The 12,036-nt window shown below is 55.8% G+C and overlaps 1 protein-coding gene across 9 annotated transcripts in view; it reads left to right on the top strand.

The window, feature by feature from the left end:
* The window catches only part of PNPLA7 (patatin like domain 7, lysophospholipase), an 88,479-nt gene that overhangs the window by 35,668 nt on the left and 40,775 nt on the right, over positions 1–12,036 (top strand). For all 9 annotated transcript variants that reach the window (XR_016227116.1, XM_089323165.1, XM_089323151.1 and 6 more), the window contains exons 15-17: positions 8,470–8,547; positions 9,378–9,583; positions 11,736–11,867. Coding sequence is in view for 8 of the 9 variants with exons in the window: in XM_089323165.1 (XP_089179291.1) it covers positions 8,470–8,547; positions 9,378–9,583; positions 11,736–11,867 (416 nt within the window). In the remaining variant the exon portion in view is untranslated. The remainder of the gene's footprint in view (positions 1–8,469; positions 8,548–9,377; positions 9,584–11,735; positions 11,868–12,036) is intronic.

Here is a 12,036-nt window from a genome sequence, read left to right as displayed (position 1 = left end):
CCTTTGTCACTTATGTCTTATGTATTCTTTGTCTCACATTTTTCACAATTGTGAATATTTCACATCCACAAGGTGGAGACAGTGAGTACCCGCGAAGCCGCCAAGTTAAGGTAGTGCAGAAGCGGCCGGTGCCGCGGCTCAATAGGCTAATCCTCCACCTAGCGGCGCCGGCACTACGGGTTCTAGTCCCGGTCAGGGTGCCGGATTCTGTCCCGGTTGCCCCCCTTCCAGGCCAGTTCTCTGCTGTGGCCTGGGAGTGCAGTGGAGGATGGCCCAAGTGCTTGGGCCCTGCACCCCATGGGAGACTAGGAGAAGCACCTGGCTCCTGGCTTCAGATCAGCGTGGTGCGTTGGCCGCAGTGCGCCGGCCACGGCGGCCGTTGGAGGGTGAACCAACGGCAAAGGAAGACCTTTCTCTCTGTCTCTCTCTCTCACTGTCCACTCTGCCTGTCAAAAAAAAAAAAAAAAAAAAAAAAAGGTAGTGCAGAAGCAAACAGCTCTGGAACAACTCACGGCACCCCCCTCTGAGGCCCTGGCTGCTGCTCCAGAGGCAGCCACCCTGTGTCGGCGAGTGTGTCCAGGTGCCCTGGTTGACTTTTGCCTGTTCTTGGGTTTCTATGAACAACTCCTGCCACGTGTTATTCTGAGTGATCGCTGTCCGCCTGGCGAGGTGCCCTTGAGAGTCGCCCGTGGTTATCATTATCATCACTGTCAAGGGTCCACTCTGCTCGTTGTCCTGCCCAGGCCAGCGTGTCCAGGGCATGGGGTGCCAGGCTGTGGGGGTGTCTCCATCAGTGTACCGCCAGGAGCTGCCGAGGGCTCCTGGCCAGTGCCGCTGCCAGCCGCCAGGATTTCTGGACTTGGTAGCTTTGGGCAACAGTGCTGGGTAGGGAGCGCCTGTCACGCTTGCTTTCGTTTGCCTTTTGGGGACTGCTCTGAGGAAGCCTGGGGTTGAACCCTCTCCCTTTCCCGAGGGAGCCGTATTTTCCCTCTGGGTCTCAGGGTTCTCTGTGGGGCCGGCCGCGATCCTTTGCTGTGTGCAGTGATATGCGGCTCCAGGCTTCCTGCTCTGCTTCCCGGGCCGGGCCGCGGTTCCTGCTTGCAAAGGAGCGAAGCGCATCCGTCTCTCCCTCTGTGCCCGTGCCTCGCCTCAGAAACATTCCCTTGCTCTGATCTCAAGTGTAGGGAGCAACTTGGACTAGACTGTTACTGAAATTAAGACTTATTCTATGCATCTGCGCTCCCACAATATGGCGCTGAGAAGGGAGGAAACAGCTTCTACACAGCTGCCTCCAGTTCAACCAATAAACAGCAGGACCTGCTCCTGATTGGAGGAGAGCAGCGTACTCGGCGTGTGGGTAGCAGAGTTGGGATTGGTGGAAGAGGACTATAAAGGAGGAGAGAGACAACATGCACCAGGAATATCTATCTGAAGGAACATCTGAGCAGCCCCCGAGAGAGCCGGCCGGCGGTGTGCCGCTCCCCCGCGGAAGTGGGGAAAGTGGCAGGGGGAACTGCCCTTCCACGGAGGTGGAAGGGTCGGCAGCCAACCCGGGAAGAACCAGCAGCAAACCCGGGGAGGGCCGAGCAGACAAAAGAACAGCGCAGGGTCCTGTGTCGTTCCTCCACGAAGACGGGGAGCGACATAATGGTGCCGTGACTCGGATATGAAGCCTAGGCAGGGCTTAGTGTCGTTCCGCCATGAAGAGGGGGAGCGACACTCAAGATTCTCTCGATGTTGCCTAAAAGTTTTCTATTTTGCTTTCTTGGGTGTTAATGCAGATACTATGAATTTTCGTGTATAATGGTATCCAATTATGTGTTTTTTCCCTCGTGTGACCCGGGTTGGCCCCAGGTCCCCTGTGGAAAGTCTGAGCTTCCTGCTGCTGCTCCACCCCGTCCCCATCCCCCGCCTGCTCCACCCCGTCCCCATCCCCCGCCTGCTGCTCCACCCCGTCCCCATCCCCCGCCTGCTGCTCCACCCCGTCCCCATCCCCCGCCTGCTGCTCCACCCCGTCCCCATCCCCCGCCTGCTCCACCCCGTCCCCATTCCCCGCCTGCTGCTCCACCACCCCGTCCCCATCCCCCATCCCCCGTCTGCTCCACCGCCCTGTCCCCTGTCGAGAGCCTCGTCTGCTGCAGCCCTCTTGCAACCTTGGTGAGCTTCACCTTGGCTTCCTGGACAGGGCAGCTGTGTCCTCTCACCTTCTCCAGCTCCTGGGGCTTCTGTTCCCAGCCATCTGCTGAGAAGAGAGAATTAGAATTTGTTCTTTTTTTTTTTTTTAATTTACTTATTTATTTGCAAGTCAGAATTACACAGAGAGAGGAGAGGCAGAGAGAGAGAGAGAGAGAGAGAGGTCTTCCATCCTCTGGTTCACGGAAGTGGAGCAGCTGGGTCTTGAACCGGCGCCCATATGGGATGCTGGCGCTTTAGGCCAAGGCGTTAACCCTCTGTGCCATAGCACCGGCCCCAAGAGAATTGGTTCTTGAAGTTTCTGTCATACACACCCATGGCACAGTGTGGCACGCGACCTTGATTGAGTTAGCCCTTGGATCCACTTTGGGGGATGAGGGTGGGAAGGAAAACCAGGCAGCTCGCCTGCACCACGCTCGACACCCTGGCAGCACGCATGCCACAAGCACGGGCTGATGTGTGGTTTTGGGAGTTTTCCGACCGGGGTCTGCATGTGTGCCGTGTGCAGCTGCAGCCACGCGGTCAGAGGGGTCCTGGTGGTTGTGGGTGAGTCCTGCTCCTGCTGCTGCCTTTCTCTGGAAGGGTCTGTGCAGGGCTCCCAGGCTGGGGGGCGGGGTGCCGTAGAGCTCCCTCTGGCTCCCAGGCTGAGGGAGGGCCGTGGTGGCCGTGGAGCTCCCTCTGGCTCCTGGGGCTGCACTGAGAAGTTGCCTGCTGGTCTTGCTGCTTCTAAGGGATTTCCTTGTCTTGACTCTGGGCCTGGAGCTGGATATGGAGTCCTTCTTTTTTTTTTTTTTTTCAAAGATTTATTTATTTATTTATTTGAAAGGCAGAGTTACAGAGGCAGAGGCACAGAGAGAGAAAGAGAGAGAGAGAGAGGTCTTCCATCTATGGGTTCACTCGCCAAATGGCCACTCCCCAAACGGCCAGGGCTGAGCTGATCTGAAGCCAGGAGCCCAGAGCTTTTTCCGGGTCTCCTACATGGGTGCAGGGACCCAAGGACTTAGGTCATCTTCTACTGCTTTCCCAGGCCATTAGCAGAGAGCTGGATCAAAAGTGGAGCAGGGGCCGACGCTGTGGCGTAGCAGGTAAAGCCGCCGTCTGCAGTGCCAGCATCTCATATGGGCATTGGTTCAAGTACCGCCTGCTCCATTTCCAATCCAGCTCTCTGCTGTGGCCTGGGAGAGCAGTAGAAGATGATCCAAGTCCTTGGGCCCCTGCACCCACTTGGGAGACCCAGAAGAAACTCTTGGCTCCTGGCTTTGGATCAGCGCAGCTCCCGCTGTTTCAGCCAGTTGGGGAGTGAACCCGCGGATGAAAGACCCCTCTTTCTCTCTCCCTCTCCTCTTTCTATATGACTCTTTCAAATAAATAAATAAATCTTTGGAAAAAATGTCCTTAAAAAAAAAAGAAGTGGAGCAGCCACGACTCGAACCGACGCACATATAGGATGCCAACACTGCAGGGCGGTGGCTTTACCTGTGCACAGTGCAGGCCCCCCTCTTCACTTTCTTGCACAGTCGTTAGGCATCCTCAGACTGTGCCGCTGAATCCCTTTTGAAAAACTGGCAGCATCTCTGTGAAGCGCTGCCTGTTTCCTCTCCCCTTCTGAGACTCAGATGAATGTCCCCATTTCTCCAACTCTCACCCTTTCTTCTGTGTTTTCAGTAAAAAATCCCTATATTTGAATGTAGATATTTTCATTTGGATTCACCAACTTTCATTTTATTGCATCTGATGTGATGTTAAACTTATGCACTGAGTTCTTTTTATTAAATGTGTATTTATTTACTTGAAAGGCAAGAGACAGAGAGAGTAATCTCCCATCTTGTGTTTTTTTTCCCCAAATGCCCACAGCGGCTGGGCTGGGCGAGGTGGAAATCAGGAGTCTCACCTGCTGCCCCCCAGAGTGGACGCTGGCAGGACGCTGGAGTGGGAGCGGAGCTGGGCCTGGAGCCCAGGGCTTTGATGTGGAATGTCGGCATCCGTGGTAGCGTCTTCACTTCTACACAGATGCCTGCTCCATGTTGAGTTCTTGAGTCTGCTTGCTTTGTCCGTTCTAGACCTCCTGCTTCTACACCTGTCTGCCTCATTCAGAGGCTTCTGTCTTGTGCTTGCCTTAGTCCCTGCAGCTCTCACTCGCAGTCTTGCCCCTGCTGGGCCTTGATATCTTGATGCCGTTTACTACTGGTCAGTGCCCCCATGCTTGTCTGAGACGTCACAGGCTCAAGAAGATGTTGTCCTCTCCAGAAACCATCTCTGCTTTTTTTTTTTTTTTTAAGATTTATTTAATTTTGTAAAGATTTATTTATTTATTTGAAAGAGTTAGAAGAGAGAGAGACAGAGAGAGATCTCCCGTCCACTGGTTCACTGCCTAAAAGGCCACAACGGCCAAGGCTGGGTCTCCCGTCTTTCTTTGCTTTCCAAAGTCATTAGCAGGGAGCTGGATTGGAAGTGGAACGGTCAAGACTCAGGACTTGGACCGGTGCCCATATAGGATGCCAGCATCACAGGCAAGGGTCTAACCGGTTACACCACAGTGCGGCCCTGGTGTCTGCTTTTGCCAAGATCCCAGCACTGCCTGCAGTCCAGGACACCATATCCATGCCCCTGCCGGCATCTGAGATCCTCTACCCAGGATCCGGGATTGAGGCTCTCTGGGTCACCCGGAAGTCATGAACGTGGGCTTCTGAATTCCTTCATTAGACTTAAAATGTTGGAGGTTGTATTTAATCCAGCAATAACATTTTCGGGATATTTTATTATGCTATTTTCTCTATTTCATTTTGATATTTTTATTATTTTTCTTATATTTGGTCATCAGTTTATCTAGATTTTTAGATTTTCTTACTCATTATGGACAGCTCCAAGCATGATAAAAGTGGCAGGGATGGCCCCGTGTGGTGACCCTTGCCTGGCTCACCTTTGTACAACCAGTCCTTCCCCCCAACCCCCAGTTATTTTCTGCCTGAAAATTTTCACCGTGTCCTTTCACACGTTGCTCTTTTATTCAGGGCCATGTTCTTATTGCTCTCATAAGAGCAATGTTAAGGCCACCACTGATGCCTCATGCACTCTGTTCACAGCTCCTTTCCTGCACCGATCAGTGTCTCTGTAGGGTCCATACCTGCAGCTGGCTGATGTGTTTCTAAAAATTTCTTTCTTTTTTAAAAATTATTATTTTTTAAAGATTTATTTATTTGAAAGGTAGAGTTATAGACAGAGAGAGAGAGAGAGAGAGGTCTTCCTTCCATTGGTTCACCCCTGAAGTGGCCACTACGGCCAGCGCTGTGCCGACCCGAAGCCAGGAGCCAGGTGCCTCCTCCTGGTCTCCCATGTGGGTGCAGGGGCCCAAGCACTTGGGCCATCCTCCACTGCACTCCTGGGCCACAGCAGAGAGCTGGACTGGAAGAGGAGCAACCGGGATTAGAACCTGGTGCCCATCTGGGATGCCGGTGCTGCAGGCAGAGGATTAACCAAGTGAGCCACGGCGCCGGGCCCTTAAATTATTATTTTATTTGAAAGGCAAAGTGACACAGAGAGAGGGAGACACAGATCTTCTGTCTGCTGGTTCACTTCCCAAATGGTTGTAATGGCCAGGGCTGGGCCAGGCTGAGGCCAGTAGCCAGGAGCTGCTTCTGGTCTCCTATGTGGGTGCAGGGACCCAAGCACTTGGGCCATCTTCTATTCCTATCCCAGGCACATTAGCAGAGAGCTGGATTGGCAATGGAGTAGCCAGAAATCGAACTGGTGCCTATATGGGATGCCGGCGCTACAGGCCAGTCCTGTAACGGGCCATTTTTTAATTAATTAATTAATTTAGTTATTTGAGAGACAGAGATAGGCAGATAGACAGAGATCTCTCCCATCTATTGGTTCACTCCCCAAATGTCTGGAGCCAGGAACTTTATCCATGTCTCCCACGCACTTGAGCCATCGGTGATCACTGTTTCCCAGGGTGGGCATTAGCCAGGATGCTGAGGACAGGAACATAGGAGCCAAGACCCCAGCCAGGCACTCTGATATGGGACCATGAGTATCTTGAATCTTGATCTGCAGTCAAACACTCTGCCCCTAGCTGTTCCACGGGTATCTTAATTGCTAGGCCAGTTACCTGCTTTGGACAAGGCTTTTTTTTTTTTTTTTTTTTAAGATTTATTTTATTTGGGGCCATTGCTGTGGCCCAGTAGGTTAATGCCCTGGCCTGAAGCACCGGAATCCCACGTGGGCGCCAGTTCGAGACCCGGCTGCTCCGCTTCCAATCCAGCTCTCTGCTGTGGCCTGGGAAGGCAGTAAAAATGGCCCAAATCCTCGGGCCCCTGCATCAGCATGGGGGACCCAGAGGAGGCTCCTGGCTCCTGGCTTCCGATAGGTGCAGCTCCGGCCGTTGTGGCCAGTTGGGGAGTGAACCAGTAGAATGGAAGACCTCTCTCTCTCTCACTCTCTGCCTCTCCTCTCTCTGTGTAATTCTGACTTTCAAATAAATAAATATTAAAAAGAAAAGAAAAGAAAAAAAAGAAAAGTATTAAGAGAGGTAGAGTCCAGTGCCACGGCTCACTTGGCTAATCCTCTGCCTATGGCGCTGGCACCCCAGGTTCTAGTCCCGGTCGGGGCGCCGGATTCTGTCCCGGTTGCTCCTCTTCCAGTCCAGCTCTCTGCTGTGGCCAGGGAGTGCAGTGGAGGATGGCCCAAGTGCTTGGGCCCTGCACCCATACGGGAGACCTGGAGGAAGTACCCGGCTCCTGGCTTCAGATCAGCGCAGTGCGCCGGCCGCAGCGCGCTGGCTGCAACAGCCATTTGGGGGGTGAACCAACGGAAAAGGAAGACCTTTCTCTCTCTCTCTCTCTCTCTCTCTCTCTCTCTCTCTCTCTCTCTCTTTCTCTCTCTCTCTAACTCTTCCTGTCAAACAAACAAACAAAACAAACAAACAAAAAACAAAGAGAGATAGAGCCAGAAAGGGAGAGAGGTCTTCCATTCCACTGGTTCACTCTCCAAATGACTGCAACAGCCAGAGATGAGCTGATCCAAAGCCAGGAGCCAGGAGATTCCTCCAGGTCTCCCACGTGGGTGCAGGGGCCCAAGGACTTGGGCCATCTTCTACTGTTTTCCTAGGTCATAGCAGAGAGCTGGATCAGAAGAGGAGTAGCTGGGACTCGAACCGTTGCCCATATAGGATGCTGGTGCTGCAGGCTCGGGCTTTAACCCGCTGTTCCACAGCACCGTCCCCTGGCCATGGCTGTTTTTAAACATGACATTATCAGTTCTAACAGTCTGACAGTAATCCGGAGTGTCTCCTGCTGCTTTTTGGTACCCAGGTTTCTCGCAGCCCCACTGAGATCATGATTGTGAGGGGCATGTGTTTCTCCTGGGCGCCCCTTTAGGGCTCCTCTCCTCCTCTCCCCCCATAGGTGTTTTCCTCGCGGCTTCTTGTTTTAGGGATGCCAAGGTCAGTGGTGGCTTCTGGGGAGGGAAGTTGGCTGCTGTGAGTCTTTGCTGCCCCCTGCAGCGTGCCGGGTGGACCTGGGCCGGGTCAGGTTCCTCCCCTCCATGCCCCTCCCTGGCCCCAGCCTTGCTGTGCTGCCTGCCAGGCAGTGTAAGTGTGTGGTGCGTCACAGCCTTTGATGCCTTCCTGAGGCCCCTTTGCCGTCAGCACTGGGGGGGTTTGAATCAATGACGTGGTTTCTCTTCATCTTCCCAGGATGACCAATGAGTTTTCCATTTCTTTTTGCTCTACTTTCACTGTGACCTCTAGTTAAACATTCTGATGTTTCAGACCTTTGAAGGGATTATCCTACAGGCTGTGTTTTCCTCTGGGGCTCCTTGCGTTTCTCTGGTTGGTGCTCATTGGAAGACTTCCCGTTGTCTGCTGGAGCATCTTGGGTGTTCAGCTGAACCTGCCCTGGCTGCATTGTGTGTAGGAAGGGGTTTTTACAGGAGTATGGACAAGGTATCCCAGTTGGTTCTCTAGCTTGCTATGCCAGTGCCACACATTAAAACCAGCATCCATTCTCCCTGAAATGCAGCCTGTCTCCTCATAAAATGACAAAAATATTGAGCTCACTTCTGTATTTTCCGTTACGTTCTACACATCTTGTCTGTCCCTGTGCTGGGACTACCCCGAGAGTTCTGATGTCCATCGAGTCCAGGACTGGACGGCAGTGCTCAGGGCAGCTCTCAGAGCAGAGCCTCGACCCCCAGTTGTGTGTGGCTCTTGGCCCAGGTTCCATCCCTTTTGCCTTCACTTAAGTGTCTCTTCCTGAAGCCTGCTCTGTGTTCTAGGACGCCTCCCTGCTGGATGGCCGGGTGACACTTCTCCATGTGCCTGCAGGCACCGTGGTGTCGAGACAAGGGGACCAGGTAAGTGGAAGGCCTTGGTCCTCAGGGAGTGGCCCCTGGGATTGTCCAGTGTTGTAGCCCAGTGCTGAGAGGAGCCCCAGAGGATGGCAGCTTCGCTAGGGCTCAACCTGGACTTGCACTAGACACAGTGGACGGTGCAGCATCCCTCCAGACACAGCCTGCCCTAGGGCAGCCCACAGCCCCAGCAGCTTCAGCCACACCACCTTGGTGCCTGAAGCCTCGGCCCTCTGCTCTCTGAGATTCGGGCAGGATGAGCAGATTTGGGAAGAGGTCCCATGGTGGGTCCAAGTCAGGATCAGCCCCAGACTGGTTCCTGGGGTGTATTTGCAGGTGTTGGACAGGAATGTGAGCGATGTGTGCAGGGTACCGAGGGTATGGAAAGGGTCAGGGGTTGGTCTGCGGTTGAGGCAGGGAGACCCTCAGAGGCCTGGTCCAGATGTGGTGTGTAGAAGAGAGTTTGTTTTGTCTTCTGTGAGACTCTTGGGCTGACGGTATCTGTGTGGAACAGTTAAGCATGGGAAGGGGAGGTGGGTGCATCTGTAAAAACAAGTTCTGGGGTGGATGATGATGCAGTCAGAACACAGATACTGCTGGGCATTCCCGGTGAGAGCTTGTGCCCAGGGCTGGCCGTGTCAGCGGACTGTACAGAGAGACAGCGACAGCTGCGTGGGGCCCAGTGCTGGCCACACGCTGGGGCTCAGGGACCGAGCCTGGGCCCTGGGTCCATGATGTCTCAGGCCACCCCTGCCCAGCTCTGGCCATCCCGGGCATTCTCCACAAGGCTCTGGGTCACCCCGCCACCCCTGAGCCATTGCCCTTGGCTTTGTTAGGATGTCAACATCCTCTTTGTGGTCTCGGGCCTGCTGCACGTGTACCAGCGGAAGATTGACAGCGAGGAGGACACCTGCCTGTTCCTCACACACCCCGGGGAGATGGTGGGTCAGCTGGCCGTGCTCACAGGCGAGCCCCTCATGTTCACCATCAGGGCCAACAGGGACTGCAGCTTCCTGTCCATCTCTAAGGCCCACTTCTATGAGTGAGTTCTACAAGGGGCTGGGCCGTGGGCATGCCCCTCCCCCCACTTCCCTCCTGGGGTCCTCCTGCCACTGCCCATGTCTGCCCTGAGGACTCTCATGTGCCATGGTTAGTCCCTGCTGCCTCTCGCTGGCTGCACGCTTGTGTGTACGCTGTCAGCCAGTGGCGCCTCGTCTGGCCCGAGGACGTGTGGCACGTGCTGCCTTCTCCACGGGCACGTGGCACTGACCCAGCTTGTCTGCATCCTGTGGGTCAGTTCTGTGCCGTCAGAGTTTGTTGCAGTGTGGAGCCTGTGTTGGTGCTGTGGGGTTGCCCTGCCTCTTTGGCCTGGCCCACAGCAGATCCAGGGGAGGAAGGCAAAGCCAGTGGGTGGAAGCGGCTCCGCCTGGGGTGCACAGGCCCTGCTGGCTCACTTTGTGCTTAGGGCAGTCAGCGCCATCTTCAGGCACTGGGCTGGAAACCCGTTGTCAACCTGAACCCAGAGTCTGCTCCTCCAGGCCCAGAGATGTTCCCAGCCTGCCTGGGGGCCCCTGGACCAGCTCCCTTGCTGGCCCTGAGGTCAGGAATGCTGGTGTCAGGCCCCTCATCCCTGGAGGTCCCTGGGCACCACATGAAGACGACCTCACGTTCTGCCATTGAGGCTTCTGATGTGCTGGGGTCCAGAATCTCCTTGCAGCCTAAAGTTCAGTTCAGGAAACCCCTACCCTCGTAGCCACTGGCTCAGCCGGCGGCCCCCTGTGTGTGTCTAGAGTCCTCTCCCTCGCCCAGGCCAGATCCTGCAGAGGCCCAGAGCTCTTGTGTCTTAGGGTCAAGGAGATGAGGAGGGGAGGTCAGGGGCCCAAGGTCAGTGGGGGAAGCTCAGCAAGCATCTCAGAGCAGTGGCCCCAGCTGTCAGGAGGTGGTGGTCTCAGCCCAGCCAGGCAGCCCAACCCTCAGCTCTGCCGCGGCCTGGGTCTCAGGAGCCGGGCCTCAGTGTGCTGGGGAGGACCTGCAGAGGTCCATCTTCCGGGACTGGCCAGGTGACTGTGGTCCAGTACGCTGATACTGTGTCCTCTGCTGTCCAGTGTGCTGTGTCTTGGGCCATCACCTTGCGTTACAGAAGGGAATGGAGGCTTAGGGAGGCCGCAGGACAGGGCTGCGTGGATCTGCCTGTCGCTGAGATGCACAGGTGCTCCCGACCCTCCACCCCGCAGTCCCACACTTGCCTGTCTGTCCAGGAGAGGCCCAGTACCCACAGACACACTGTCCAGGATCTGTCTCGTGCAACTGCCCGTGGCTGCTCAGCCTGGATGAGGCTGTATTCCCTGCACATGTACCCGTCTGTGTCGTGTGTGTGTGTGTGTGTGCGCACGCGCATGTGTCCATGTGTGGCCTTGTCTGTGCTAGGTGTGAGGGCCCCTGATTCAGGCAGTCCCCAGCCTACAGACACGACCCAGATGGTTTCCTGGGGACCTCAGCATGCAGGGCTGTGAGTTCCAGATCGTCCTCTCTGGGGCCCTTGTCAGCCAGCTGCTGCCTTTCCGTCTCCTCACAGTGTCAAAGGGCCCCACCTCTGGTGTGCAGTAAATGACTGAATATTACTGCATTTGCTGCATCAGATAGGAGTAAACGACTGCATGTTCGTTCTGTCTGCCTGATGCTGGGCCCCTGGACCTCGGGATGCCCCTGCTGCTGCTGGTCCACACAGGCCACCAGGGAGATGGTGGTGTCCCTGGGTCAGAGCCCTCAGCTCCTCTTCCCCCTCCCTACCCAGGCTCCAGGATCCTTGTGGTCTGGCTGGGCACTGTCTCCAGAGTGGGGTGTGCAGTTCCACAGCCAGGACCCAGGCCTTGGGCATAGCTCGGGCTCAAGGGCACTCATGAGTGGATGATGCTGGGGGGCTGCCCCAGCCTCCCAAGCACTGGCCGCTGGGCATGTGGCAGGCAGTGCTGTGGCACCAAAGAGCAGGCAGCTGACGGGCATCTTGCTCTGTTCCAGCCCTTGGCCAGTGGTCCCGCCCCAAGTGGGCAGGTGGCCCCTGGTCGAAGGTAGGGGCTGCGGGCCTCACACCTGCCTTTCAGAGCCGTGACCCTGAGGAAGGAGCAGAGTGTTGGGGTGCCGGGTAGCAGAGGGAGCTAGAGTGGGGGCCAGGGCTGACTGGGCTGCCCTGGCAGAATCATGCGGAGGCAGCCGACTGTCGTCCTGAGCGTCGCGCACACCGTCGTGAGGAGGATGTCACCCTTTGTGCGGCAGATCGACTTCGCTCTGGACTGGGTGGAGGTGGAGGCCGGCCGTGCGGTGTACAGGTGAGACCCGCAGGCTTCTGCCTCTCCTTCCTGACATCCGTGCAGCTGGTGGGCAGAGCTGATCCCTGTGGAGGTCACTGGGGGGTGCACTTCCTCGGCCCACCCCCAGGAGGAGGCCCCCTGGGAAGAGCGCTCAGGGCCGTCCTCCCGGGCACATTTCTGTAGGGTG

The sequence above is a fragment of the Oryctolagus cuniculus genome, chromosome 1 (genome assembly GCF_051225735.1).
Source record: "Oryctolagus cuniculus isolate XC-2025 breed Fujian yellow rabbit chromosome 1, ASM5122573v1, whole genome shotgun sequence".
Classification (NCBI taxonomy): Eukaryota; Metazoa; Chordata; class Mammalia; order Lagomorpha; family Leporidae; genus Oryctolagus; species Oryctolagus cuniculus.
The sequence above is the reverse complement of the archived record's forward strand: the minus strand, read 5'-3'. Positions and strand labels throughout refer to the sequence as shown.